Source organism: Phytophthora parasitica (assembly GCF_000247585.1).
Source record: "Phytophthora parasitica INRA-310 unplaced genomic scaffold supercont2.20, whole genome shotgun sequence".
Taxonomy (NCBI): Eukaryota; Oomycota; class Peronosporomycetes; order Peronosporales; family Peronosporaceae; genus Phytophthora; species Phytophthora nicotianae.
In genome coordinates this window covers 858,658-883,760 of record NW_008649006.1, presented here as the reverse complement: position 1 = coordinate 883,760, position 25,103 = coordinate 858,658, and the positions used below count along the sequence as shown (strand labels likewise).

Here is a 25,103-nt window from a genome sequence, read left to right as displayed (position 1 = left end):
CTCTAAATGGCCGTACCTCATGGTTCACATGTGAATTCACGAATGGGTGGCTCAAATGTATGGGAGCCCGTCGTGCAGGAGAGGCTCCAGTAAATGGCACCACACGCATTTCTCGAAGTCAGGCCAGGTGGAATCCTGAGAACATCCTAGCATAGAATCAGCTGCAACAAGCCATCCGATTTTCCGAGTTGCGTGCTGCGTGCCCTTCTTCACTTAGAAGCAAAGCAAAATTCCTGGCAATTAATTGCTCAGGCTGTTTCTTTGAAGTTCAATAATGCTGTACAGGCTGGTTCTAAAATGCTGCGCTCACCTGCGTCGGAAGAGACTACCTTCTCCAGCAATGAATGCTCACCTGTAACGACCCTAAAGAGCTGACACAATGCCAAGATTTCGCAAAGCGTTTTAAATTCAAAACGGCTGCCAAAGTAAAACTGCAAAATTTTTGCGGTCGATCTTCTTCCGCTCCTAAAACCGCCGATCTAAAATTGCGCATTCACCAGCGCAGCTCGTCCACTCGCTGGCCACGTTGACATCTGCTTTTCCTCGGTGCTCCCAAGAGTACACAGCCTCCCCCAGCCCGAGAGCCCGACCGATTGCAGCACAACAGACCGGAGCCCAGCGCCCCATTCGATGCTTTGCGCCGTCAAGAGCTCTATCCAGGAAGAAGCAGTGGACTCGGACGCAGACGCGGCCAGGAGGAGCGCAGCAGCTGTCGTCGTGTAAGGCGGAGACGAATCAATAGCCAAATGGCGCCGATCTTCCCTCCACTCAAGAACAATACAGGAACCCGGACGTCGGGTAGCAAGAGCCCCAAGGCGCTGGACTACAAGAAGTGGGGCAACGTCAAGACGTGGACGTTCGCCCAGCTTCTGGCCAGTTCCTTCGCCAAGGTGTCGCTCGAGGACGCCATGAAGAACGGCGGCAATTCGCCCACGGTCAAGAACAACAGTAAGAAGCCAATAAGCGGCAACAACGACTGGGACTGCTCTTATAGCTGCCTCAAGCCACCGTCTGCGGTGTCATCGTCGTCGAGTACAGTGCCATCGGAGTCAGATACCAAGTCGTCGGGCAATAATGACTGGGACTGTTCGTACAGCGGTCTCAAGCCAGTAGCATCGCGCCCGATGATCTCGGCGTCGTCATCTTCGAGCACTTTACTGTCAGACGCTGAGATGAACCACCTCAGACACTCGATCGAGGAGCTTCTGGAGCACGAAGAGACCGTCGAAGAAGGGTCAGAGGAAGAAGGACGCGACCCAACACGTTACGTGTTTGACATCGTGCGCATCATTGGCTCCGGGTCGTACGGCACAGTGCTGCTGTGTCGCTTGCGCGCATGCCCCAACCGTCTTTTCGCGGTTAAAGTCGTGTACAAGTCAAAGCTCAGCAGTATCAACGGCCTCGATGGTGATAGGAACACCAGTCGTGAAGCTCGTCGCTTGCTGACGGAGAAGAAGGTTCTCTGCTCGGTGAATCATCCCTTCATCACCAAGATGTACTGCTCGTTCGAAACTCCGGACGCTCTCAACTTTGTGCTCGAGTACTGTCCTGGAGGCGACATGTACTTCCTGCTAGAGAATTTTGCCAAGAACCGCCTACCGGAAGACCACGTGCTGTTCTACGCGGCCTCCATTGCACTGGCGCTGCGTTACCTTCACGAACGTGGCATCTTGTACCGAGATCTCAAGCCTGAGAATATCTTGCTGGACGAGGCTGGATTCCTGCGTCTAGCCGACTTCGGCTTTGCCCGCGAACGGATGAACCGGTCAGAGCAAAGCTGCAAGAGCTTCTGCGGTTCAGCAGACTACATCGCACCCGAGGTGGTGCGTGGCGATGGCTACGGTCTGGCTGCTGACCTCTGGAGCTTCGGCTGCGTAGTGTACGAGCTGCTGACGGGATATCCGCCGTTCTACTCGCCACGCGACCGTGCTTCGTTGTTCCGCAAGATTGAAGAGGACGAGCCGAGCTTCCCAACCCACTTCTCTCCTGATCTCTGCGACTTTATCTCTGGATTATTGCACAAGGACGCGAACCAGCGTCTAGGCAATGGACCCAACGGAATGCAAGAGATCTTTGACCATTCGTTCTTCGCAAATATAAGCTGGCACCGCCTTGAGACGAAGCAAGTGGCTCCGCCGATCGTCCCCAAGCTGGCCAGCGAGTTGGACACGTCCAACTTCGAAGATCAGTTCACGTCGCAGCAAGTTGAAGGCCACCTCGTGTATGAAGAGCGGGAACCTCAGGGTACTCTGTCTGACGAGGAAGAAACCAGCTTCTACTTCGGCGACTTCGACTGGTGCGCTGATGCATCTCATTTCCAATAAAAACAAAAGAGAAATTCTTACTGTGATAGCAACAGGAAACTCGCTTGTATTGGCACGAGACAGCTAAATGGATGCGAAATAAATTATATGTTGTCCGACCTACACGTGCACAACAAAATCGCTGTCAGATACTTGAGTGCGCTGCTCTACGCACTCCTGGACCCATTCCTTCGTGACAACACGGGGCTCTGGCAAGCCTTGGTGACGTAAGTTCCTGATGGCAGGTGCAAGTTGCTCCGCTTGTGCTGGATCAGCAATGACATGCGTGACAGAAGAATCGATCTCACGCGCAATCGCGCCTCCATACAATCTGAGTTGCTGCTCAATTAACTTCATCTGCCCCACGGAGAGAACATCAATATTTTCATCTTCTGAAGAAGAGCTGCAGCTATACTGGAAGTAAACCACACAATGGGACAAGAACGTGAACGCGCTGTCCATCGCTTCCGCTTCTTCCATTTCCAGTTTTTTTATCTGGAACTGCCAAGGTATGCTCGTGGGTTTATCGTTGGTAGCGCTCGACAGCTCCCGCAGAATACGTTGTAAATTGTCCGGAGTGATATGTTCCGTGAAATGGTCTCCGTACCGGTCATATTCCTTAGCCAGGAGCTCTCGTTGTGCATCCGTTGCGAATATAAAATCTCCCGCTTTCAGAGATACCAATCGAGTAGCTGCCACGCAAGTGAATACCCATCTGATGTGCACGATGTTGAACAGCCCTTGCTTCTTCAGATTCACAACTTTGAAACCGGAATCTCCAGCGGCAACAACATAGTGAGTGGTTCCGGTAATTGGATTCTGGACAATAGTACCTCCGAACGAGTGCAGCAGCTTTTCAACGGCTTGCTTCGACAATTGCATGGCATTCTTTTCGATGATCCCGTCTGGAATTGATGATACAAGATCTTGCGGGGGCATTCGGTACTTCCCAGGCAGCACGCAGAACTCCATTCCTTCGAATACGTTCCGCTCTTGTTCGATACCATCCAAGTCTGCCCGAGAGTAGTCTCTGAGAATGCCGCTGTGACGCCGAGACGAGATGGTCTGGCGCTTCTTAATACGTTTTGTAGCACTCTTCTGCCCCAGAGCTACTTCTGAAGCTCGCTTGGTAGATAGACTCCCACGGGTTGCATTTAGATCTTGAAGATTAATACACTGGTACCATTCCTTATCATTGCGGATTGCTTTGCAACGAGGGAAGCGAATAGTAAGCCCTGTCTGGTAGAGCGTCGTAAATGACAACTCAAATCCGTATACTTCGAGGATTTTGGAGTGTCGTAGATCAATCCAAACATCAGGTCTCAAATCGCTCTTCTGCGGCTTCCAACCGTTCAAATGCGGGGGAACATTGTCGTCATCCCATGGCTGCCAATATGGCTCTAATTCTTGCCGCATTTGTTCCAACTCTTCCAGGTTGTATCCGGTACCAACCTTAGCGAACGTGTACACCACTGGGCATGGAGCTCCTGGCTTGGTCGCTTCTGCAGCACCTTTCTCGTCTAACGAATGCGCCAGAACACCACACAGAAAAACGGATACGTTGCCACTTCGTCGTCTTCCAGTGCCGTAAAATCCACCGACGATTATAACATCCAAGTCCGTTGTCATGCCGGCATAATCAGGCTTCAGCTTCAACCATTTCTTCGTCTTTCGGCTACTTTCACCACACATGTAGTGTGCGTTCAGGTCTTTCATTATCACGCCCTCACCTCCGTTCGATACCTGCTGATCAACCTCTGCCATTACCTTTTCATGCCTTTCCTTAGCGGACTTGTCATTGACGAGTTTCTGCTCGATAATGATGATACGATGGTCAAGCGGCTTTAGAATTCGGAGCAGTAGCTTGCGTCGTGCAAGGAGTGGTAGACCCATTACAGCGCTGATTTCACCAGGACCTTTGAATACTTCGCGAATTAACTGCTCAGCTTTCGGACCGCCACCAAGATAGACCACATCCCACACCACATAACACAGCCATCGGTTCGTCGCTTCCCCTTTGCGTACTGCATTGGCAGTATTTTTTAGAAGTCCAAATTCTCGAAGTCGGTACTCCGTGTTGTCCCAGACCATCATCTCTCCGTCCAATATACAGTCCACTCCAGACTCCAATTGCGACAACACATGTGGCTTGATTGAAGGTGCATAGTTCTCCGTGTAGTTAATCCCATTTCTTGATATGAACTGCACCTCTTTTCCCTGCACATGACACGTAATTCTCTCTCCATCCAGCTTTGGCTCCATGACAAATGCATCTGCATTGATCGCACTGATACACTCTCCAAAATTCACTCGTTTCGCCAGCATTGGAGTGAAGACTTGGAACGGCTCAAGCTGAGGTACATACCTCACCGCCGAGTTCCGTAACTCTCTACACACTTTATGCAGGTCGTTGGTATGATTGTACATCTCCATAGCGTCCGGATGAATAAACTTCAGTACACGCTCGTGTCTCAGTCCGATCTTGAGGTCCTTCAGTATCACTCGGATGATCCACTTTTGCTCGTCGGCTGAATACTCCGTCGCGAGCTTCATAAACACTTTCTTCCTAGCTGCATTGCTGTCCGCCAGTACCAATTGGTCCAGCAGCTCATTAACGTCCTTCAAGGTGTGTTGCATCTTGGATTTGGTCCTCGCGCTCTGGTAGAGCACAACGTCGAATAATACAGCGGCAAAGTCTCCAACAGACTTGCTGTCCACAATTTTGGGGTCGTTAAAGTGCTCGAGCTTCTGTGCATCCTTGCTGATGGGCGCTAGGCCGAGTACATCGATGTAGATCTTAGCTATCTTCTTCTCTTTGAGCATGTACGTGCGTTCGCGGTCCAGTTGGGGCAGCACCAGACGGATGAGAGGATACAGGTCGCCTCCGCCCACCTGGGAGTGCAGGTGAGGGCTGAACAGCAGGTCTAGCTTCGAATCGTTCTTGCGCGTGGCCTCCACGGCCTTTAGAACGGAGCAGAGCGCTGTGAACGACAGGCCTAGCGCTGCACTCTGGTCCAGAGTGGAAGCCATCTTGACAGGTACAGCGGATAATTGCACTTGGCAGCAAGAGTGATTGTCGATGGGTTTTGACCAATGAAATCGATAAAAATTGTCAATCGAAAGCGTACCCATCCACGAAGTGTCAGTATCAGCATGAAAAGTCCAGATGTATGGAGCAGCTTTTCCTTAGGTTGTGAAGTTCATTCGTCACGTGGGACTTGATATTTTAACGACAGTGAGCAATGTTGCTTGGCGCTGCTTTCGACGTTTCGAGCGCAGCGTATGAGTTGTCGACGGTGGTGACGGACGTGATCCTCAACTACGAGTACATCAACCGCAACTGGATCGAAGAGTACATCCTGTCCATCGTGTTTCTCGTTGTGAATGGTATCGTCATGGGGTTCGTGGGACTTGGTATTGATAAATTGTATGGAGATCGCTTCTCCAGCAACACGTTGGTCAACAAGATGCTCGGCTTCTGTATTGGGCTACTTCAAATGCGCGTATTCATCGAGACCATCTACGCGGCTGTTGCGAGTATTAAGAGCGAGAGTGGCAATAAGCCTGCGCAAGACGACACATACCCAGGCAATAGCGCAGGCAATTCATTGACGCACACGGCGGGTGGACACACTGTAGCTGAAGAGGCGACAGAAGGCGTCAGTGGACATGCCAAGCAGCTGGAACATGGACTATTGTATGCAATGTTCGTTCAGGTTATCGTGCGTGATATTCCGCTGTTCGTACTGCAAGCGAATGCCACTATTCACTACCGCAAGTGGAAGTTTATCGATCTCTTCACAGTCATCTCGACATTCATCACGCTGACGCGCGGCACAACTGCGTACGTTGCAAAAGAAGACGGCAACGGGATGAAGCTCTTGGCTTTCGTGTTTCTTGTAGGGCAGTTCGTGTTCCGCTTGGGAGCGATTTTGCTTCTGGCCATGACCAAGGGCTTTGCAATCCTTGTATACGGGATCGTGATCACAATGTTTGCCATCCTCTGGACTGCCAACCTTCGCTTGGCGCACACAAGTCCCCGCTTCATCGACCAGTTGCCTCGCGCGATCGTCTTCTTCCCGTTCTTCACACTTTTCGTCGTCGATGGCTCGAGGCTGACTGCTCGGTACGGATCAGCACTTCCTGCTCTTCGTAGCGAGAAACTCTTGCATCTCCAACTTTGGCGGTGTCTAGAGAACGTCGTTGGAATCCTCCTCGCCATCTTCCTCCCACGCTACACTGACTTCGGAGTCAGCTCCGACTCCATCGTAGCGTTGATTGGCGTGATCTGCGCCGGCATTTACGTAGCAGCGACTGCTGCGTTCTTCCTCGCTTCTGAGTGCTGTGTAAAGCGTGATAACGCAGAGGCCACTAACGGCGAATCTGTTGAGATACCTTACTACCTACGAAATGCTACAACTTCGTAAGCATCAATCAAAACACTTTCGCAAACGACCGTTTTAACTATTGTCGGCCATGTCTTTGACCACTTCAGCTAATCCATTTCCACTTATCAAACTCTTGGTGGTGAGGCCATGGAGCTACTCTCCGCGCAGCAGAAGCGCGAGTTCTTCGCCCAGATCGAAGAATTGCTGCGTCCACTACGACGTCGACCGAAGCCAGGTACAATTGCTTCAACCCTCATTTCTTAAACCACAGCAGACAGACTCTAACGGGACGCGGCACCAAGCGACAAAGTCCGCTACCATTACTGAGAAAGAACGTTTGCCAACACAACAGCAAACGGGTGATCAAATAACTGAAGCCACAGGAGGAGGAGCCGAAATGCGCGACCTGAAGAAGCTTGGTGCCTTGCAACAAGAAAAGCGGCCTTCGGACCGGAAGCCCCAAGGTCCAGCTACCAAGAAGTCGAAGCGTACAGATACAACTTCCTCTGTGGATCCCAAGACGCTGCTATTGCATGACAAACGGGTTTTGATAGTTCCGTTCGGACCGGACATGGGCCGCAAACGAATCGAAATTTTGCAGGGCCTGGTCGAAAAACTTGGTGGAAATGTGGTGGAGTCGCAGTTGAAGTCCAGGGCAGGTGCTGGATCTGGTGGTGCCGCCGTCGTGAAGTGGAGTGAAGTTAGTTTAATCGTTGCAAGTGGTCAACTGACGCGAGAGAAGGCGGCGGAGCTCTTGCACGTTGATAAGTTCCCCCCACCCAATATTGAGGTCAACACGCCGGAATGGTTGGTGTATTTGCGGCAAGAGAAAAAGTTTCCACCTGTTGGATCCATGTTGGCGTGGGCCGAGCAGCAGCACGTGCAAGAAGAAGCAGCAAGACATGAAAAACATTGCGAGGATGTGGCGCAACAGTTGGAGGAGAAGCAAGCTCGAAAAGATAAAGCCGATGACAGCGACAGCGACGAAGGTTTGGACTCGGAGAACTCGGGTACTCGACAAATTGTGCGTGCTCCACCCGCTGAGATTAACAGTGAAGAGGTTCGCGAGCAACGAGCTGCGTTAAATGAGAAGAACCGCAAGCTCGTGGAGGAGCGTACACCCATTTTCTACAAGAATAATCCTGGTTTCCACCCCATTAACGAATCAGCCGTGCCAGGTTCCAAGAAAGTACAAGGCAAAGGCTTCATTTGTCAACGCTCGTCAGGTAGGGTCTCCTCTTGGTCTAGGTGCCATATCCTTCCTCTAAATGTATCGCTATTTGTATGATTGCAGCGGTTCAGCAAAATCTCAATGCTCATCTGACTGACCCACTGGAGGAGATGATGGAATTCCTTGATGTCGAACGGGATATATGGCGCCAATACATGTATAAGGTAAATTGCCAGCAGATAGTTCTGTTTTTTGAGTTTGGCTTGAAATGCTGTGGCTTTAAAACACAGAAAGTGGTGTCAAGTCTCAAAGCCATGCGTCACCGCGTTTGCAGTGTAAAGGATTTCAAGGATATGCACTGGGTAAAGGGGCGTTTGCGTGATAAAGTCATCGAAATCCTCGAGACCGGTCGTCTAGCCAAGCTCGATGCCAAGAAGAGCAATCCGAGATTGCGTGCCTTGGTTGAAATTGCTCGAATCTGGGGTGTTGGCCCTGTGACTGCAGCGAAACTCTATGGCCAAGGGTACAAGTCAGTTGCAGATTTACGAAAGCCTGAAGCTGCCGCAGTGCTGACAGCTCAACAACAAATTGGAGTAAAGCACTATGAAGATTTTCTGACCAAGATTCCTAGGTACGTAAACAATACACACGCACACAACAGTGAAAAGATATCTAACAAACATGCTTGTCTGTCGTACTCTTGTTTTGCTAGAGCTGAAGTACAGCAAATTGAGCAAAGCGTCGTGGATGAAGTTCACAAGATGATACCGAACGCCATCGCTCTGGCATGCGGCTCGTATCGTCGTGGCAAACTCTCCTCTGGTGACTGCGACGTGCTTGTTACGAACCCAGACGCTGACACTTGCGATATCTTGCCGGAACTACTTAAGCGTCTGCATGCTTCTGGTTTTCTTACAGGTAAGCCGTCTTTGGTATCACTTCATTTGTTCTTACAAGTTGAGTGCTCATCTTCAATGTGTTGCACAGACGATCTGACACACTTTCTGAAGCAAAAGACTGGTGGTTGTGATACTTACATGGGCGTATGCCGCGTCTCTGAGGTTGGTCTAAATTGACCTTAGTCATGAGTTTTTGTTGAGTCTAATGAGTCTGCTACATTGACTAACAGGATCTCCCGTATCGCCGCTTGGACATCAAGATCTATCCTCGACACTTTTTTGGCTTTGCAATGCTGTATTTCACGGGCAGTGACCACTTCAACCGAAGCATGCGACTATTTGCCAACAAAAATGGCTGGAGTCTCTCTGACCGTGCGCTCACTCGCGTGATGCGAGTGAACGGAACCAAAGTGCGACTTGGTGACAGTGTCATCTGCGAGTCTGAGGTGGACGTGTTCATCGCGCTCGGACTCGAATACAAAGACCCCACTGAACGCAACTGTTTCGACATCAAGTTCATCGAGGAAGATGAGGCAAAAACCAAGCGCAACTCCAGCACAAATGTGGATAAAGCTGGTAGCGAGTAACTTTGGCACATAGTGTAAGTTCAACTGCTAGAGAAAACGCCGTGCAAACCTGGCGGTTTCTAAACAAATCGCCGTGCAAAATGCACGGTGAATTCCCAACATGCGAAAATAACTGGTATACAAAAGTCTAGTATAAGCGTTGACATGCCAAGATGTACTAGAAATCGACCGTGCAGTTTGCACTATAATAATTTTGAACGACAAACAAACAATGCAACTGGATAAAAGGCAAGAGGTTAATTATTTAGTGCCTCAAGCTCGTGTGCTAACGTTCGCCACGACAACTGATCCAACATTCGTCTCCTCCCCTTACCTGAAGATGACGCGAACGGAAGACGGCCTTTAATCTGCTCGAATAAAAGCCCTGCTGCATCAGAAGACCTATGAACTCGCTTAAGTTCTTCTTGTGTCAGAAGTGCTTCGATTAGCAGCATCACACGCCTTAGATCCGACAGTCTCACCGTTTTCAGTCTCGAAGACATGTCGTGTTTCGTCAGAAGCCTCAGTGGAGGATGCCCACCACACCACTGCTGCCAAACAACTCGTACAGTTCCTGACGGTAGCCCAAAATCCTTCGCTACTCGATCGAAAGTGCAATCCCATAGAATAAGCTCAGATCGGACGCCATTGCTTTGGTCAATGCATGTAGCGTTGGAATTGTCCAGTGCCGACTGCACTAAATGCAAATTGAGCTGTACCAAATTGGATCGAGCTAACACAGATGAAAATGCTGCTTCCAACGCTTTCATGGTCATTACAGAGCCATTAATATGAAGCTTGAGAGCTGCTTCAAACGCCTGAGAAAGCTCCTCGCGCATCTTAACCATCTCGGACTTGTAATGTGCTAGCTCCACCATCAAACCCGGAATTCCACTGGGAGAAACGATATCATTTTCCTTAGCGTTTTCGCAGCCATTGAAACTGCTACTCGTTGCTTGAACTAAACACTGGTGTGGCAAAAAGTAAATGGGTTGAAGGTAGCGTTTTCAGTAGAAAGGTTCTGTGGTAAAGCAAAGCAGCCAAGCAAAACTGGCAGACGCTACTCAAATTTGATGGCACTCCAGGAAAAATAGAATTCATAGCTTTTTTAATCCGTTGTCGAAGCACCATGCTTTCGTCGTTTTGACCACTTTGAATATCAAAAAAAAGGCGGTAATACAGCGAAATTTGGCGAGTCAAAAGGGGGCTCAGCAACGAAACGACCAACTACCATGTCGCCAGCAGATTCACACCGGATGTACTTATCCTGAACGCCTGGCAGTGTCCACCCAGCTCGAAGGCATATTGCTGCTACTGAAGGGCCTGAAGTTGAACAACCACCGACGTAAGTTGCAGCACCTTTTCTTGCTGAATGAGTTCCAAAAGAATTTGCTGACATGCTAACTGCAGCGAGAGTGACATTCATGACGTCTCGGTTTAAAATTCCCTTTCAAAAACTGACTGTACTGGTTTTCTCCTGCGAAAAGCTTACCGTCGGGAGAAAAAACAAGAACTGCAAAATAAATTGCGAGTCCGAGAACTGGACACACTTCTGGCATTATTGGGTTTGAGTACACGTGTCTGGGGTCACGTGGACGGCTTCCGTCTTGATCGTTCTTCATATGGTCGAATGTAATCGTAAGGAAATCTTCATACCACGAAGTATGCCCGTACCGAATGGACTGAGAGTTCTTAGCGCGGCACATGAGATTCCAACAGGTAAGAAGAAAAATATGACCGAATGCATCCTGTGTTTTTGGTAGACTGGAGCATCGACCTTGCCACAGCCCTATGCATTGAAAAGCGGAATGGCTCTTTTCCTTCTCGAAGACTTTCGTTACTGTTCTGGGCAACTTGAGCCACTGTATGATGAAGACCTTAAAAAAACCGCCGCATTTGAAAGTCAAAGTCATGGGGCCGCGAATGTTCGGTTGCTGTGTACAAGTACACAATTGCTGAGCGCACGTTGCCAAATGTAGACTTTCCTGTTACTCCACGCTGCTCCATAGATGTAAGATAACGCATACAATTTTGCGTAGATAAAGAGTCCAAACACACGGGACTTCGCAAAGGTGGTCTTGACAGCCACGAAGCAATTGTGCCTCCGTTAATAGTCTGAAGCTCTTGGAATGAGCTAGTGAAAAGTGTCTACCGTCGATCGTCGTCTGTGTTAGTATGCAGCCATTCCACAAAGCGAGCTATTGCACGTAAATAGATGTACTTGGTCTTCACCACTGTCGTATTCTCCAGCACTTCTTCAACGTGTGCATCGAGCTCGTCCATCGTTGCACTTAGCTCAGTGACCTTTCAAGAACACATAAATATTTTTCAGCCAATCCCAATCGTCAAATAATCTTAGTGCAATTCGCACGGCGAATTACATGTTCAACTTGATGCGAAAAAGTTGATATTTATCCACTTACAAAATTCAAGTCAAAAATGATTTGGCTAAGTGTCATGATTCAAAATTGATCAAAGAGCCACAAACCATACAAGACTGATTCACTCCGCTCAAGATGCCGCTGTTCCTCGCGAACCTGGCAATGTCCAGCTACTTCCTGGCGCTATGCTACGTGCTTCTCACCGCCATGGCGGTCAATAAGTACCTAGAGGTGCGGGGTGTGCTCAAGCGCCTTCAGCACACGACGTGGAGCACTGTACAGCTGCTGATCCTGAGCTTGGCCCTGGGCTCCTTCTTCCGATCAGCCACCTTCTCCACACTCTGTATCCTAGACTCCCAAGCGACCGCGGATCTCCCGACTGGTATCTCTGGTAGAAACCCGTGGATGCGTGGGGGATTACCGCCTCATTTCGGAGGAGAAGACGCAGAGGACACAGATGGAGATTCAGCAGGGAGCCATGCACAGGCGGAGCTGGACTTCTACAACAAAGTTGTGGCCGTGCTGTTCAATCTGCCGGATTTCCTCTTCGTTTCATCTTATTTACTGCTCGTACTGGTGTGGGCTGAAGCATTTCAGTCGGTGAGATCGAGATCTTTACTGCCTGATAATTGTGTAAAGTTGGCAAAAGATCTGACAATTCTTGTTACGCTCATTTGCCTGTAGTCGCGCCGTCATTGGTTTTCTGCGGCGGTGTTTAGACGGAAGTGGATGATTTTTTACTTGGTTTTCAACGGAGGGCTGTACTTGACACAGTTGGTGCTGTATGCCAGTCTGTTCCTGTATGATACAAATGGGATCTTTGATGACGAGAAGCAAGATCGTCTTAGTGTGGTACGTCTCCTATGTGAGCTGAGCATACTTTTGTACTGATAAATTGACCTTTTTGGGGTATTCTGGTGTGTAGATCCCCGCAATGATCTTCTACTTGGTCGCGGCGGCAGACTTGTTCCTCCCAATCATCATCTTCTCGACGTGGCTGTACCTGACACTGTCACTGTCGGGATTTCCATTTAAGTCGCAATCGGCCCAGCTTCGTCTTCAACGTGTTGGCCGGCTTGTCATGGCCTGGAGCTTCGGACGCATCTTGTACAGTGTAATGACGTTGCTCACATTTACCAAGGTAACAGCTTGAAGTCAAGCCTCGATATCTTTGATCAAAATCTCACAATATTTTTTTGAGCGTAGGGCTGGTTCAATGTGCACCGCGAGAACGCTTCGGTACTCCGCAAAAAGTTTAGGGTATAGACAAGTTGTGCTGCGCTTACTAACTGTTTGTGTTGCGTGCTCTGGTGTAGACACAGGCAATGCTGCTCGTAGTTGTGTTTATTGCAGCTGAGCTGATACCAATCTATTTGACCCTCGACAAACGTTTGCTTGCGATGCTGTCGGTGGAGAATTACGAGCCACTCCTAGAGAACTCGGAATTCTACCGCTAGTTTCGTCGTTGAGCCAAATGATATTTATCTAACGAATAACAACGAATCAGCAACTGTAGCAACGAAACGAACTGTTCAGAGGTGAGCTCCCAAAATACCGCAACACCGAATGACATGCGCAAAATATGTCAGGTAAATACTCGAGGTTTAGTCTCGAGGAGGAAGCACAATCATGCAAAGCGGGGACAAATATGCTGCTTTAATTCGCAATTGGAAGCGTGATATCTGTGTGGCAATTGAGCAGGTTCAGGTAATGAAGTGCTGCTATAGGTTTCAATGCCAACAGCGATCAATGGGGGTAACCATGACGTTTTGGTTACATGCTAGGCAATATCGCGAAACGAGAAGAATTTGCTACAGTTAAATCTCGAGACGCATCATGTATTTTGAGTTCATTTACCTAAATTGTGATCGTGTCTAACATTTGTATGGTATCCTTCATAGCTCCCATTCCAGCCATCTCCTGTGTTGATGCGACTGCTTCAAAATGACCGTCGACGACGAAGCAGCGGTGGACTTCGTTCAGCTACCAAACAGCAACTGAAAAGCGCAGACTACCTGGATCGAAAGGTTAAATTTTCATTTTTTCTGTTGCTTTCGTCGATGAAACTAATATTTTATCAGTTCGAATCGGAGATTCGCCAGCACTATGAGGTGGAAAATGCTCATAGCTGTGGCAAATGGAAACGATTTCACTCGCGAGCTTCAGAGGCACGCCACCAACTAGCTTCCGGGATTGAGGGTGACTTCCGTCAGTTCTGTCGTCAGATGGGTATTTCTTGTGACGAGTTGCAACCAAAAGAACAGAAGCAAGACAAAGACAACCAACAACACGAATGTACTCCCTCCTCACTGCCTGCTGTCACAATGTCACTTGAAGACTCATTACGCTTTCATTTGGCTCAAGAGTGGGTTCATCAAGAGCGCTTTAACATACAGGAGGCTTTCACGAATCAAACCAAGAAGCTACAGGAGGACTTGGATGCATTCGTTGAACAACTGGAGACAGAGTTTTTAGAGGAGCGTCAGAAGGCGCTAAGCGCATTAACCCAACAGCCCGAAAATGAACTTGTAGCAAGGAAACGCCACCGCCACAAAACAAGCTCTCAGTTCCAAAGTAGCGCTATGCGGGGAATGTTACTGCAAACAGCTCCTCTATTGCCTGTCGAGCCAACAGATACAGAAGAAAGAGTAGTGCCATGGCGAGGAGTAACAGCGGGATCAAGAGTTCGCTCTAGTTCGCGACGCATTCGCAATGACGTCGATGAAACTCAAGACAAAATGGACGAACTTCAAAGGCACCTGCAACTTCACACAGAGGTACGTAGTACTGATCTATTCAGATTGGACCATTTTTCAGTGATAGTTTCCAGGCTGCCGAGGCGAAGCGCAAAGATCGTATGCAGTGGATTGGAAGGCAATGCGCGCACTTGTTTGCTCAGCTGGACTGCAAGGAAACCGAAGCTGCTGTGGTCGCAATGCTGTTGAAAGAGGAGCTCACGCAAGTTGCCTCACTCCGAGGTCGGGTCGCTGAGATAGTGTAAGTCCACAGACTTCATCCTTATCGCCTACTGAAGTATTAGCTGACTACTCAAACAAATGAACACAGATATTTTCTCGACAAGCCTAGCCATCAACAGAACACCCAGAAGGTCGAAGGCTTGCCACAGCTATCGAGCTCGAGTGCTTAACACTCAAGAAGTAATGCACGGGATGACAAAAGCGTACAGCTAAACAGGAAGTAAATTATAAGCGTGCACAATTGGGTACGTACAAGCTTCCGACTGGTGCAGCTTGGCCGGTTGGCGCTGGTAGCTCGACTACTGCCCAACAAAAAGAAAGAATATGCTTAGCTGCGCTGGTCTTAGCTTGGCTGGACTGCAGCAGATTAGCTGTAAATCCTTCCTCGCTATCGCGGTCGTCGTTTCTTCCTCTCGAAACCTTTCCATCTACCCTGCCGAGCATCAACTGAGCATTCAGCATCGAGAAGCTACACTACAGTGAAGTCGAACATTGGGCGAATAACGAGTGACTCCCAGTCCACAAGCTGGAAGTAGGATTCGAGCATGGGCAAGCGGTTGCCTGCAACTGCAGAAGTACTGCCGTACTTGCCACGGATGGAGATGTCGAATCCACCCTGTGCGTCCATGCGTCGCGCAAACTTCCACATGAAGCACTCGTCAGTCCATACCAGGTGCTGAGCGTCGTTTGTAGGCGGGACCACGGACTTGCTGATAATGGCAAATGTGTCCTTATCAATCGAAATGCGGCACACGAGCGTCATAGCATGGCGCGGAAAGCTTTCTCCAATAAACTGGTGAATGTTGCGCGTCAAGTACATGTTGTCGTTCAGCTTTTTCAAAATCTGAAAACGCCAAAACAGCATAAGTCAGTCCAAAGGAACACTAGTCACGACATCTGTGCAACGTACACAGAACTTGCTTCGCCGACGGTGCAGCAGCTCTTGCTTGGCCTCGTCGTGAAACATTGCCCAAGTTTCATTAAAGACGCGAGCCATGTCCTCCCCCACAAAGCTCTTCTCGGAGAACGTGTGCATGTACATTGACTTGGACTCGCGCTTGGTCTGCCAGCCCATGTATGTGGCCGCCTCTCCACTCACTTGGTATTCCATCATCTCCATAAACGCCTCTCGGGACGTCTTTTCCAGCTCTTCATCGGGTGGGTACTTGACATTTTTCATAAACTGGATGCTATCGGTGGACGGCTGATAGCAACAGAAATAGGTCACCGTAAGTATTCCTACCATCAGCATGTACCTCAACCTTTGCAGCTCCGTACGCACCGGCATGGCCTGCTGAATCTTCTCGGCGAAGCGCTGGCGTTTGCGGTTTTCACTCAGCAGGAACTCTTTCTGGCGACGCAAACACTTGGTGAGCTCCATTACCTCCACGTACTTTTCGATCTTGCTGGAGCGCTCTAGTGGCAGGTTGGATTTGTCCTGATTGGCACGGGCTGCGATGCGACTGGCAAGCACATTCTCTAAGCGCACAATCTCCGTCCGCATCTGCTCATTATCCGCCTGCAAAATTCAAAGAGTGTACATTTGAGTATGGGGTCCCTGTGATGCCATATATGCCTTCAGACACGTACACCAGCCGAGCTTTTAGAGTACGGGCGCGCGGCTAGGCTGTTGCCACCATTGCCCGCTCCATCGTACTGGTCGTCGCTACCGTTGCTACCTAGCAGCGTGAGCGCGTACTGATCGTTGCCCAGATCCAGAGCCATCGTCCCGTAGCTGGTGATAAGGCGGGTGGAAGGTGGAGCTTAATAGGGCGGGCGGGCGGGCAGCCAGCTTCGTTCCTGGTCGGTCAACGCTGTTTCTGTCTCCTCTCCCTGCCGAATGAGCCCATGAAACTCACGGCCCAGGATAATGCATAGCCTTGAATAACGTATAATACGACGTGATATTTTGAAACTTGTTCAATCTTTCTGAAAAGAGCTGAAAATCGATGAACCTGTGAGAACACATGTAGAATCAGCCAGCATTTGCAAGACTGACTTTGTTGTGTGTCAACCACAAATATGTGTACGAACATTTCTATACGTACGCGTACACTGACGCTTCAGCCGCCAGATTGTCCATCTCCTCTTGCTGCCCTGTCTATGCATATTCGAAGCTCCTCAGCGGACGCGCTCTCACGTCACACGCCGAGTTGGGAGCTCGAGCCAACAAGCCGTGCGCGCAGCCAATATATAGGAAGCCAACCAAGCGTTGCCCTCCATACTTCTACCCACGTCTCACCACCAGTACCAGACGCATGGGTGACGAGAAGAAGAAGACGTCGCGGTCGCCGCTGGCCGCCGCAGCTTACGGCGGTACGTCTGTGTCAGCATTAGCAGCTTCAACGTCGGCATTAGTGCACCCAAGTCGACTCTGATGGATGGAGACAGACGACTAAATTGCTGTGTGTTGATCTGCAGGGCCCGTCGATGGCAACAGTTTGGAGAGCGTCACGCCGCTGAGCATGGAGCCCGAGTGGGACCCATACCTCCACCGCAAGTACGGCGTTGGCTTACAGCCCATCGTGGTATGCGCCAACTATCTAGTGTCAGTGTCGAAAAAGTGTGCTATACTCACTTCATTCATGACTTGATCCAATTGATACAGGGAGTACTGCGCAACGACAGAACTCCACTCAACACGCCTTATACACCGCAGCTCATGAAGCTGCATTTAAAGCGACACGAGGCGTATGATGAACGGGATGAATACGAAGAGCGGCCTGGCAAACAGCTCGTGACGACGGTTAAGTCCAAGATTGTGTTCGTGATGCAACCTGTACACAAAATACGGTGAGTACCGCAGTTGTTCTGGCTATATTGGTGATAGTCTTACGAGTTCGATATGCATCGCTGAGCAGGTCCGCAGTGGAACGCATTGTGGCGGTGGTAGTACCGAGATTCATCCAAGAAACCACGTTGTTTGCCAAGGTTCGTCTGTGCGTCATGTGCTCGTGGTTACATGGAGTTATTTGATAGCTTTCAAATGTTTTCTTATGCAATATCTAGTTACGCCCGTTGATCGTCTGGCACTTCACTGCCGTGGTGTGTGTGCCGTTCGTTATGCTGCTGAGCCCGATGCTTATTGCGCTCAGCATTTGCACGTCGCCTATTTGGATCTCCGGTATTGCGGTCCTGTTCGTTCGCCTGTTCATGCGGAGTCAACCTTCCATCGAAGACGAATTCAGTCCAGATCCGGATGAGGGAGACGAAGACGAAGAGGAGGAAACGAGTCCGCACCACCCGAACTCCATGTATCGACGTGCACACCTCACCAACAACCACAGCCAGCGAGGATACGGCTAAGCTGCCTCCTTCATGCTGTCCCAGTTAGTGATTTAATTTTCGTCGTACTCTGAAATTGAGAAGTTCAGGATGAGTAACCACAAAGTCATTGATCAAACACTGTTAGTTTTTATGTTAGATCGCTTTAATGGTTACGAACACAGCGCCGATCACGGCAGCCGCGACTCCGAGGAAAAACTCGTTGCTGAATTCAAAGCTTTGTAAGTTCACTGAAGTCGAGGTTCCGCTGAGCTGCGCAGGAGAGTTAAGCACCTTAACGGGGTCATCTATCTCCAACGCCTCCGCGCTGCAAGCTGTGGTCTCAATTGGTGCGGGTTCGATCGGATACGCCTCGTCGTCGAAGTGAAGATGCACGTCCAGCATTGAACCGAGGAAATCCGTGATGGGTACCTCGTCAATGGGGCGGCCTAAGATGTCAGTCCGGTAGTCAGGAGTTGACAGAAGCATTTTCGGGTCGTAGAAGTTGAAGAGGTCTCGGAGAGTCCCATTGCGGATGGAATCGCCGACTTTCATCCGCTGCAGGTAGTCCAGCGTCGAGAAGGTAAAGCGATCGATCACCGAGAGCCCCAACTGCATCAAAACAAGCAATAGTCAGTATCACAGCAACAGCAACAAACGAAAGCCAATTGTAAAAATGAACCTCAAAGTCGGAGTGGTGGGCGTACGAGTTCTCGCCTGTCTGCGAGCTGCCGATGGTCACCACTTTGGGCGACTCGAGAGCATTGGACAGCGATCCTGCTTGGCATGTGTCGACCATGAAGAAGATTTCGTTGTAGCTGTGCATACATCGCCACGCAGGTAAGCTCTAGAAGTCTCATTGGTCTATCCAATCAGCACTTGGACGCACCGCTTCTTGACGTGCATTTCCTGAATCGAGTCAGCGAGGTCCTGGCTCGACATTTCTTCAAAGTCCTAGACACGTCGCGATTGTTAGTATTGCAGTCCCATCACGCGTTGATCTTGCGTTAGATGTTAGTGGCTAACGTAAACACCTGGAATTTGAGGAACCCGTCGCCGCCGTGCCCGGACATGTAAAGCTGCAAAACGCAATAGTATCCACGTGAGCGAAAGGGTGTGTGACAAGCTCGAACGTAGAGATTCCTACGAAGATATTGCTGTTCTCGTCCGTGTCCAGCTTCTTCGATGCGGGCGTTCCAGGCTCGTGGCGACCTGCTCGTACAATTTCCATCTTGTTAGCGTGAGTAGTTCAAGCTGCAATTTTTACTGGCATTCAAGTCACACACCCGTTAGGACGGTGATGAAGTTGGCGACCGATACCTCAGAGCCGCGATAGTCTACCTCAACGTTCTTTCCGTAGCTGCGTAAATTAGCGTATACAAACAAAAGATAAATCAGCAGGTTTAGTAAAGCTCCCCGTAAGCTGACCGGAGCCTCAAGCCCTCGATGGCACAGGAACAGCTAAACTCCGTGTAAAGTGGAGTCGTACAGGTTGATCTTCTGCGTTCGGCTGTTGAATACTTGTCCCGGAAAGCAATTTCTAGCATTGCATGGCATTTGGTCCGCCAGCATCAGGATGATCTATTTAGTTGCAATGTGATTCGCAGTCGCAGCAACATCCAAAGGCAACATCGTCAGCGAGCAGTAGTCTCTGCGTTGTGCATGTCAATGCTTGTTCTCTGACCTGACTGTCCGGAATACCGAGACGTTTGACTGAGTGGTAGAGTGACAGAGCATTGGCAACGTGTCTGTAGTTACTCCAGAAGCGAGACGTGTCCACCTACTCAGGCAAGGCGACAATCTTTGTCAGACAAAAAGTCACGCCGGTATTACGTGTTCCACTTACAATCACCGCCCAGTTATTCGTGTGTCGATGGTATTCCTCCCCGCAAACGCAGCCCAGCGCCAGCAATAGCGGCACCCAGAGCGAGAGTGTCCACCTTGCCATTCTCCCTCAAATGCAATAATGCAGTCAGATCGTAGTATCAATGATCGAAGGGTACGTCTTCAGAACTATTAACCTATAAAATCGATAAATATGCGAAAGAATATTATTAGCAAGACAAATGTAAACATACAAATATGTCTCTATTTATTGATATTTATGCTCTTGTTTTCATTATCATAAGAAATCTCAACCCATACGAAGATGTCGGAGGCCCTAGTGGCGCTGGTGCGCGTCAAGAAGCGCGATGGACGCGCCGAATTCTCGCTTAAAGGCCTGCGTTGGACAGCTGATGCGTCTCCTGGGGCGTCCGTCGCTCAGCACCCGCCCATCGTCGTGCCATGGAGCACTGTGCAGGACCAGCAGGTGTCGTCGCTCTCGAGTCCCAAAGCCATGATCCGTCTGCGCCTCGCACACAACTCGACTCTCGTGTTCGAGTTCGTCGCCGAGTCTGGCAGCCTGGAGGATGCCTTCGAGGTGCGCGAGCAGGCCAAAGATTTTATCGCTCGCCGGCTGCGCGAGAACGGAGCCAGTGGCACTCGCTCCAATGCCGCGGCGCTGTGCAACCCCACGGAGATCAAGCAACGCGCGGCGCTTCTGGCTGCCAACCCGGCGCTAAAACGGCAGCACACTGAGATGGTGAATGATGGTCTCATCTCGGAGGAGGATTTCTGGGCGAGCCGCCGTCACTTGATCGCTGGAGAGGCCAGTAAACGACAGAAAACAGGCAAGACGTCGGCGATCCTGACGGACTTGGCAGCGGATAATGACTCGGGTGGTAACGTGGTCAAGTACAACTTGAACGCGGAAGTGATCCACCAGATTTTCATTCAGTATCCAGCCGTTTACAGAGCCTACCAGGGACAAGTACCCGACAAGATGACTGAGACGGAGTTTTGGGGAGCATTCTTCAAGTCCAAGTACTTCCATCGAGACAGGAAGGCTGGACACGAAGATATGTTCACCAAGTATGAGGAGAAGGAGAAACAGGAGGCCAAGGGGGTGAGCATCGACCCACGCGGAATTGTTGACCCGTTGATTGATCTCACGACAACTGAAGAAGATGCGGCGGTGCATCATGCCAAAAGACACACTACTGAGAAAGAAAACCCGTCCAGCATTACTATTGCTAAGTTTAACCGCCATGGTGCCTACGTGCTCGATCCAGCACATGCAGGGAAGCTACAACAGCAAAAGACTGGGAAAAATAATACACAGCAGACGCTGCCCCAGAAGAAGAAAGCATGTTATCACGACAATTTAGAGGACGCAACGCTGCTGGACGATCTTCAGGACAAGGCGCCGCCCCCATACAACCCACTTACGTTGGAAGATGAATCGAGGTACTTCCAACACGCCGAGAAGGGTACTGCTGCTGACGGCACAACAAACAAGCTGTCCCTAGTGGAGGCAGCACAAGTGTTCCAGGCGACGTGCAAGGCCCCAATCAAGCTGGAGAATGCGTACCCGACTTCTAAGACGTGCTTTAACGTTCTTGCTGAAGTTGTAGCGTGCTCAGACTCCACTAGCGATTCAGCTTCAGCGTCGTCAGCTGCGAATCTGGCGAGCGGTGCATTGGCTGCTGAGTACATCCCGAACGAGTTCAAGAAGCAGGTCTACAACCAATTCCATGACGTCTGTGAACTGCTGAGGCACTTCCTCTCGTTTAAGGCTAAGGTGGCGGAAGGTGGTGGCCCAGAAGCCCAGCACAAGCTTAACAAGATCGTGGAGAAGATGGGGTCCAAGTATGACGAATTGGTGAAGCTGCGCGAATCGCTGCCACCTCACGAGAAGAATCTGTTGGCTCCACTACTCAAGCCTTTCGATGACCAGCTCAACCTGGCCTTTATTTAAGCTTCTTTACCGTACAGACAAGACGAGCAGCAACAGCAACAACAGCAACTTCGTCAAGACCGTAATGCAATATTTGCATTAAGAAATACACCGATAGAGTTTTTGTGAAATTTTGTGAAAATTTGCGAAATTCTGCCGCATTCGTGCGATGGACTCGATCGAAACTTCTACGAGTGTTGTGGAGAGTCCCAGAAGCTTCTGCAATGAACCGGAGGCACCACCTCCATCCGCAGCGTCTGCGTTGGTGCCGTTTTCCTTTCGGAATCCGTTTCACGATGCGCTGCGTGACGCCACCCGTTGGTTCCCGATCGCCGGTAAGCGTATTCGCATTGATCAAGCGTGGCAGAGCGACGGACGCGGTGGTACGACTTTGGGCTTCGGGGCTTCAGTTTATGACGCAGCCATTGCACTATCACTGTATCTAGCAGCTCATCCAGATCTGGTGAAGGGGAAGCGCGTCGTTGAACTGGGATGCGGTCCGGGACTTGTTGGAGTCGTAGCTGCTCACTTACAGCCCAAGAGTATTGTCGTGACCGATGGAGATCCAGCATCGGTTGCACTCACACAGCACAATATCGAGGTGAACGAACTCTCAAAAGAGATTTGCACTGCGGACAAGTATCTCTGGGGTGACATGGAGCATCACCTCGTGCGCGGCCATAACTACGACGTGATTCTTGGAGCTGACATCGTGGCGTGCCCGTACGCCTCAGCATTTGAAGCGTTAATGACGTCGCTGCAAGCAATGGCTGGACCTGAGACGCTGGTGCTGCTTGCCTACAAGAAACGTCAAAACTCGGAAGAGCAGTTCTTCGAATCGTTTGAAAAAATGTTTGAAATTGAACAGATCGACCGGTTGGAACTGCATCCGGACTTCCAGGAAGGAAGTGATATGGTGCTTTTTAAGGCACGTCTGGAAAATAAATCGTAAAGTCTGCATACAGTTTATTCGTCTAGAAGTGTTCAAGAGCGGTGCTTTATCTTGCCAAGTTGTCGATAAGGATGCGGCTAAAGTCGTCCGGATTCTCCATAAACATTTGATGGCCTCCGTTCGGAACACGATAAAGATCAGCAGCGTGGCCCTTCTCCTTGAAGCGCTCCACGATACTTAGTCCATTGCGGTAGTCCATCCAGTCGTATTCGCCATAGATAAACGTAAGCGGCATCTTCACATTCTCTGGACGCAATACGTCCACGAGTGGTCGAACTGCGTGCACTCCTGGAGCAAGATGCGTGATCATGGCGCGTTCTCCACTTGCCTTGAGCGCCCAATTGTGGTAAACGTATTCACCCAACTCATTCAAGTTGACACGACCGTCTCGCATGGCGCTTCCCTCCGACATGAATGAAGTTCGACGGTGCACCACGTTTTGCACCAGTCTCGGTCCATACGGCCCCATAAAGCGAGCGACAGACATCGGCGTCACACCGTTTTCCCAAGCCGAGAAGACCATGCGTCTCAGCCACGAGCGGTTAGCAGCTTTGCCTTCCTCCGTCGTCGGATCCGGAGGCGGTGGTGGGTGTGGCACACCTGCAGGAGATGCCAATACCAAGTGCTATAATATCGAATGGAGTAGCGTCTGTCGTCAGTGTCTACAGTACTAGAAACCACAGAAGAAATCGTGACTGCACTGCACTTACGTTGACTTGCTCAGGGTGCTTCAATGCATATGAAGATGCGAAGATAGCCTAGTGGATGTACGATAGTATCAGATACACTGTTGGATCAAGCAAACCAAAAGTTCATAAGTATGTATTTCTTACCCCCATTGAGTGGCCGACCAATTCAAAATTCTCAAGGTTCATCTCTTGTTGCCACTTCTCGAACGAACCAACGACGAAGTCATCGGCACTGTCATACTACCCAGCAAGTAAAAACGAGAGTATTAGCCACGATCAATTACCTCAAGCGACGAAAATTCTTACATCTTTGAAATTGAAGTCAGGACGATCCGACCGCCCGACACCAATCCACTCCACTGCGTACTATCATCGCAAATATATAGTCAGCCTTGATTCCAAAACCCAGCCTTTCCTCTATCATCTCTCATAGATTTTCCGTTCGAAAACTTACCACATTAAAGTGCTTGGACAATTTCTCCAGATTCTATCAGATATAGCCAACACCACAATACTCAGCGAAACTAACACGTAGTACACCCATTGCATCAGTAAACTTACCATTGCCCACACCGCGTTACCACCAGCGAAACCGTGGATCAGCACGAGATTCTTGGCGCTTTCGCGCTTCTTTTCGTCCGAACAGGGCACCACCACGGTGCCCAGCCGCGCAACCTTCTTCATTTCAAACGGCGATGAGATAGCGCGTGTGAGGATCTTGCGCTCCGCTTCCTCGAGTTTGGAGTAGCTTGCAGGCACCCATTGCCATAGTCGCCCCTCGGTCGCAACACCTGCGGCAAGCAACACCGCTTCAGCATTGACACCTCAGTTACCTAGCCACACAAAATCAGAGATGCAATAGGTGCAAGTGTATACCTGTAGCGGCGGCAACAGGACGCAGCATTCGCAGCATTATTGCTTGGCGTTGATAGGGTCAAAGCAGTTGTGCGGGTCAAGGACGAATGTCCTGAACGACCTACATTCTTTGAAAGACAAGTAAACACTCGAAGATAGCATAACACATGCGACATGATGGTTTTTGATGATTACGCGCCACGATGATTATGTGGTAAAGTTGCTCTTGCAAGTGCAGCAAGCAGCATCTCGTTGAAGGCTGGAGCGTTGTCCCTGAAGAGCTGGTGGCCTGCTCCCGGAACCACCACGACCTCCGCGCCGTCTAAAGTCTTCGCGACTTTCTCACCGTGGCTGGAGCTCATCCAATCGGGTCCACCGTCGCAGCTCATCGCTCGACGTTTTTGCTACATGCAGCAAACACCATTTTCCGCGAAGTCGTCACATCCGAGCTTTGCCGTAAGTGCATTCATCACACCTTCGGGTTTCTTGCAGATGCTATCCTACTGAAAGACATGGCCGTGGGAAATTGACAAAATTTGATAATTCCTCTCCGAAAAAAAAATGAAAAAAAATAAAAAAAGGCGCATTGTGTATTTTGAATCCGGGGTCTGGTTATTTTGAACTGGGGTTTGCCCGCCAGTATGCACAGGTTGGTTGTATTGAAACCCGGGGTTGGGGAGAACGAATCTGAAATGGTGTAGTTTTGACACGATATCCCAAAACGCTTTCCTCCGTGAGAATGCAAGTGAGAATGCAAACTTGTTTGCGCCTCGTTCAACAGCTGTAAAGTCTTTCGCTGCTTTTAAATCGCCGGACCCGAATTGATACTCATGCCATAACTCGTTCAAATCCTTGAGGTCGCTTAGAGAGCTTCACTCC

At 49.9% G+C, this 25,103-nt stretch overlaps 13 protein-coding genes across 15 annotated transcripts; 8 read left to right on the top strand and 5 right to left on the bottom strand.

The window, feature by feature from the left end:
* The first annotated feature begins 396 nt into the window (after window positions 1–396).
* On the top strand, window positions 397–2,486 carry PPTG_10160 (AGC protein kinase). Its single transcript, XM_008905442.1, has one exon. It carries the CDS (start codon window positions 747–749, stop codon window positions 2,322–2,324), a length of 1,578 nt encoding a protein of 525 aa, XP_008903690.1. The 5' UTR covers window positions 397–746; the 3' UTR covers window positions 2,325–2,486.
* Window positions 2,162–5,375, bottom strand: PPTG_10159 (hypothetical protein). The gene has a single exon (XM_008905441.1). The coding sequence runs from the start codon at window positions 5,331–5,333 to the stop codon at window positions 2,424–2,426; it is 2,910 nt and encodes a 969-aa protein (XP_008903689.1). The 5' UTR covers window positions 5,334–5,375; the 3' UTR covers window positions 2,162–2,423.
* Window positions 5,376–5,438: 63 nt separating this feature from the next.
* Window positions 5,439–6,835, top strand: PPTG_10158 (hypothetical protein). Its single transcript, XM_008905440.1, has one exon. It carries the CDS (start codon window positions 5,546–5,548, stop codon window positions 6,728–6,730), a length of 1,185 nt encoding a protein of 394 aa, XP_008903688.1. The 5' UTR covers window positions 5,439–5,545; the 3' UTR covers window positions 6,731–6,835.
* Window positions 6,836–7,088: 253 nt separating this feature from the next.
* Window positions 7,089–9,517, top strand: PPTG_10157 (hypothetical protein; the record flags this gene model as incomplete). Its single annotated transcript, XM_008905439.1, has 6 exons — window positions 7,089–7,917; window positions 7,986–8,086; window positions 8,153–8,493; window positions 8,575–8,780; window positions 8,850–8,923; window positions 8,992–9,517. 6 exons carry the CDS (start codon window positions 7,089–7,091, stop codon window positions 9,346–9,348), a joined length of 1,908 nt encoding a protein of 635 aa, XP_008903687.1. The 3' UTR covers window positions 9,349–9,517.
* Window positions 9,518–9,564: 47 nt separating this feature from the next.
* PPTG_22655 (hypothetical protein) lies at window positions 9,565–10,205 on the bottom strand (the record flags this gene model as incomplete). Its single annotated transcript, XM_008905511.1, has 1 exon — window positions 9,565–10,205. The coding sequence occupies one exon, from the start codon at window positions 10,203–10,205 to the stop codon at window positions 9,585–9,587; it is 621 nt and encodes a 206-aa protein (XP_008903759.1). The 3' UTR covers window positions 9,565–9,584.
* Window positions 10,206–11,843: 1,638 nt separating this feature from the next.
* On the top strand, window positions 11,844–13,165 carry PPTG_10156 (hypothetical protein; the record flags this gene model as incomplete). The annotated part of the gene is made up of 5 exons (XM_008905438.1): window positions 11,844–12,308; window positions 12,393–12,560; window positions 12,634–12,849; window positions 12,915–12,947; window positions 13,025–13,165. 5 exons carry the CDS (start codon window positions 11,844–11,846, stop codon window positions 13,163–13,165), a joined length of 1,023 nt encoding a protein of 340 aa, XP_008903686.1.
* Window positions 13,166–13,337: 172 nt separating this feature from the next.
* On the top strand, window positions 13,338–14,653 carry PPTG_10155 (hypothetical protein; the record flags this gene model as incomplete). Its single annotated transcript, XM_008905437.1, has 4 exons — window positions 13,338–13,415; window positions 13,493–13,546; window positions 13,610–13,735; window positions 13,790–14,653. The coding sequence occupies 4 exons, from the start codon at window positions 13,338–13,340 to the stop codon at window positions 14,651–14,653; spliced, it is 1,122 nt and encodes a 373-aa protein (XP_008903685.1).
* Window positions 14,654–14,890: 237 nt separating this feature from the next.
* Window positions 14,891–16,520, bottom strand: PPTG_10154 (hypothetical protein). Its single transcript, XM_008905436.1, has 4 exons — window positions 16,277–16,520; window positions 15,969–16,205; window positions 15,597–15,890; window positions 14,891–15,530 (listed from the first exon to the last, which is right to left on the bottom strand). Exons 1-4 carry the CDS (start codon window positions 16,409–16,411, stop codon window positions 15,156–15,158), a joined length of 1,041 nt encoding a protein of 346 aa, XP_008903684.1. The 5' UTR covers window positions 16,412–16,520; the 3' UTR covers window positions 14,891–15,155.
* A 285-nt stretch (window positions 16,521–16,805) lies between these two features.
* On the top strand, window positions 16,806–18,094 carry PPTG_10153 (hypothetical protein). Its single transcript, XM_008905435.1, has 5 exons — window positions 16,806–17,002; window positions 17,108–17,214; window positions 17,295–17,479; window positions 17,548–17,617; window positions 17,696–18,094. The coding sequence occupies exons 1-5, from the start codon at window positions 16,945–16,947 to the stop codon at window positions 17,990–17,992; spliced, it is 717 nt and encodes a 238-aa protein (XP_008903683.1). The 5' UTR covers window positions 16,806–16,944; the 3' UTR covers window positions 17,993–18,094.
* On the bottom strand, window positions 17,595–19,956 carry PPTG_10152. 2 transcript variants are annotated; one of them, XM_008905433.1, is made up of 9 exons: window positions 19,797–19,956; window positions 19,635–19,730; window positions 19,440–19,531; window positions 19,237–19,310; window positions 19,098–19,162; window positions 18,985–19,029; window positions 18,840–18,904; window positions 18,633–18,768; window positions 17,595–18,562 (listed from the first exon to the last, which is right to left on the bottom strand). In XM_008905433.1, the coding sequence occupies exons 1-9, from the start codon at window positions 19,896–19,898 to the stop codon at window positions 18,107–18,109; spliced, it is 1,131 nt and encodes a 376-aa protein (XP_008903681.1). In that variant the 5' UTR covers window positions 19,899–19,956; the 3' UTR covers window positions 17,595–18,106. The 2 variants fall into 2 exon arrangements, with proteins under 2 accessions (XP_008903681.1, XP_008903682.1); XM_008905434.1 differs by having other exon boundaries at window positions 19,440–19,730.
* A 120-nt stretch (window positions 19,957–20,076) lies between these two features.
* Window positions 20,077–21,859, top strand: PPTG_10151 (hypothetical protein). Its single transcript, XM_008905432.1, has one exon. The coding sequence runs from the start codon at window positions 20,100–20,102 to the stop codon at window positions 21,747–21,749; it is 1,650 nt and encodes a 549-aa protein (XP_008903680.1). The 5' UTR covers window positions 20,077–20,099; the 3' UTR covers window positions 21,750–21,859.
* PPTG_10149 lies at window positions 21,799–24,775 on the bottom strand. 2 transcript variants are annotated; one of them, XM_008905429.1, is made up of 7 exons: window positions 24,246–24,775; window positions 23,931–24,178; window positions 23,824–23,856; window positions 23,676–23,735; window positions 23,514–23,609; window positions 23,391–23,438; window positions 21,799–23,305 (listed from the first exon to the last, which is right to left on the bottom strand). In XM_008905429.1, the coding sequence occupies exons 1-7, from the start codon at window positions 24,280–24,282 to the stop codon at window positions 22,727–22,729; spliced, it is 1,101 nt and encodes a 366-aa protein (XP_008903677.1). In that variant the 5' UTR covers window positions 24,283–24,775; the 3' UTR covers window positions 21,799–22,726. The 2 variants fall into 2 exon arrangements, with proteins under 2 accessions (XP_008903677.1, XP_008903678.1); XM_008905430.1 differs by having other exon boundaries at window positions 23,931–24,160.
* On the top strand, window positions 21,887–23,548 carry PPTG_10150 (hypothetical protein). Its single transcript, XM_008905431.1, has one exon. It carries the CDS (start codon window positions 21,898–21,900, stop codon window positions 22,678–22,680), a length of 783 nt encoding a protein of 260 aa, XP_008903679.1. The 5' UTR covers window positions 21,887–21,897; the 3' UTR covers window positions 22,681–23,548.
* Window positions 24,776–25,103: the final 328 nt, after the last annotated feature.

What these genes read in the sequence shown, in the direction of transcription:
- PPTG_10153 (XM_008905435.1), top strand. Translation starts at nt 16,945, where the DNA reads ATGGGTGACGAGAAGAAGAAGACGTCGCGGTCGCCGCTGGCCGCCGCA. An exon ending in TTGGCTTACAGCCCATCGTG is followed by an intron (nt 17,215 to 17,294) that starts GTATGCGCCAAC and finishes CAATTGATACAG; the next exon opens with GGAGTACTGCGCAACGACAG. An exon ending in AAACCACGTTGTTTGCCAAG is followed by an intron (nt 17,618 to 17,695) that starts GTTCGTCTGTGC and finishes TGCAATATCTAG; the next exon opens with TTACGCCCGTTGATCGTCTG.
- PPTG_10154 (XM_008905436.1), bottom strand. Translation starts at nt 16,411, where the DNA reads ATGGCTCTGGATCTGGGCAACGATCAGTACGCGCTCACGCTGCTAGGT. An exon ending in ACTCTAAAAGCTCGGCTGGT is followed by an intron (nt 16,206 to 16,276) that starts GTACGTGTCTGA and finishes TGAATTTTGCAG; the next exon opens with GCGGATAATGAGCAGATGCG. An exon ending in AGATTCAGCAGGCCATGCCG is followed by an intron (nt 15,891 to 15,968) that starts GTGCGTACGGAG and finishes TGTTGCTATCAG; the next exon opens with CCGTCCACCGATAGCATCCA.
- PPTG_10150 (XM_008905431.1), top strand. Translation starts at nt 21,898, where the DNA reads ATGGACTCGATCGAAACTTCTACGAGTGTTGTGGAGAGTCCCAGAAGC.
- PPTG_10159 (XM_008905441.1), bottom strand. Translation starts at nt 5,333, where the DNA reads ATGGCTTCCACTCTGGACCAGAGTGCAGCGCTAGGCCTGTCGTTCACA.
- PPTG_10158 (XM_008905440.1), top strand. Translation starts at nt 5,546, where the DNA reads ATGTTGCTTGGCGCTGCTTTCGACGTTTCGAGCGCAGCGTATGAGTTG.
- PPTG_10152 (XM_008905433.1), bottom strand. Translation starts at nt 19,898, where the DNA reads ATGGCAAGGTGGACACTCTCGCTCTGGGTGCCGCTATTGCTGGCGCTG. An exon ending in CGAATAACTGGGCGGTGATT is followed by an intron (nt 19,731 to 19,796) that starts GTAAGTGGAACA and finishes TTGCCTGAGTAG; the next exon opens with GTGGACACGTCTCGCTTCTG. An exon ending in CTTCATCACCGTCCTAACGG is followed by an intron (nt 19,163 to 19,236) that starts GTGTGTGACTTG and finishes TTGTACGAGCAG; the next exon opens with GTCGCCACGAGCCTGGAACG.
- PPTG_10160 (XM_008905442.1), top strand. Translation starts at nt 747, where the DNA reads ATGGCGCCGATCTTCCCTCCACTCAAGAACAATACAGGAACCCGGACG.
- PPTG_10151 (XM_008905432.1), top strand. Translation starts at nt 20,100, where the DNA reads ATGTCGGAGGCCCTAGTGGCGCTGGTGCGCGTCAAGAAGCGCGATGGA.
- PPTG_10149 (XM_008905429.1), bottom strand. Translation starts at nt 24,282, where the DNA reads ATGCTGCGAATGCTGCGTCCTGTTGCCGCCGCTACAG. An exon ending in GTAACGCGGTGTGGGCAATG is followed by an intron (nt 23,857 to 23,930) that starts GTAAGTTTACTG and finishes TATATCTGATAG; the next exon opens with AATCTGGAGAAATTGTCCAA. An exon ending in CTGACTTCAATTTCAAAGAT is followed by an intron (nt 23,610 to 23,675) that starts GTAAGAATTTTC and finishes CTTGCTGGGTAG; the next exon opens with TATGACAGTGCCGATGACTT.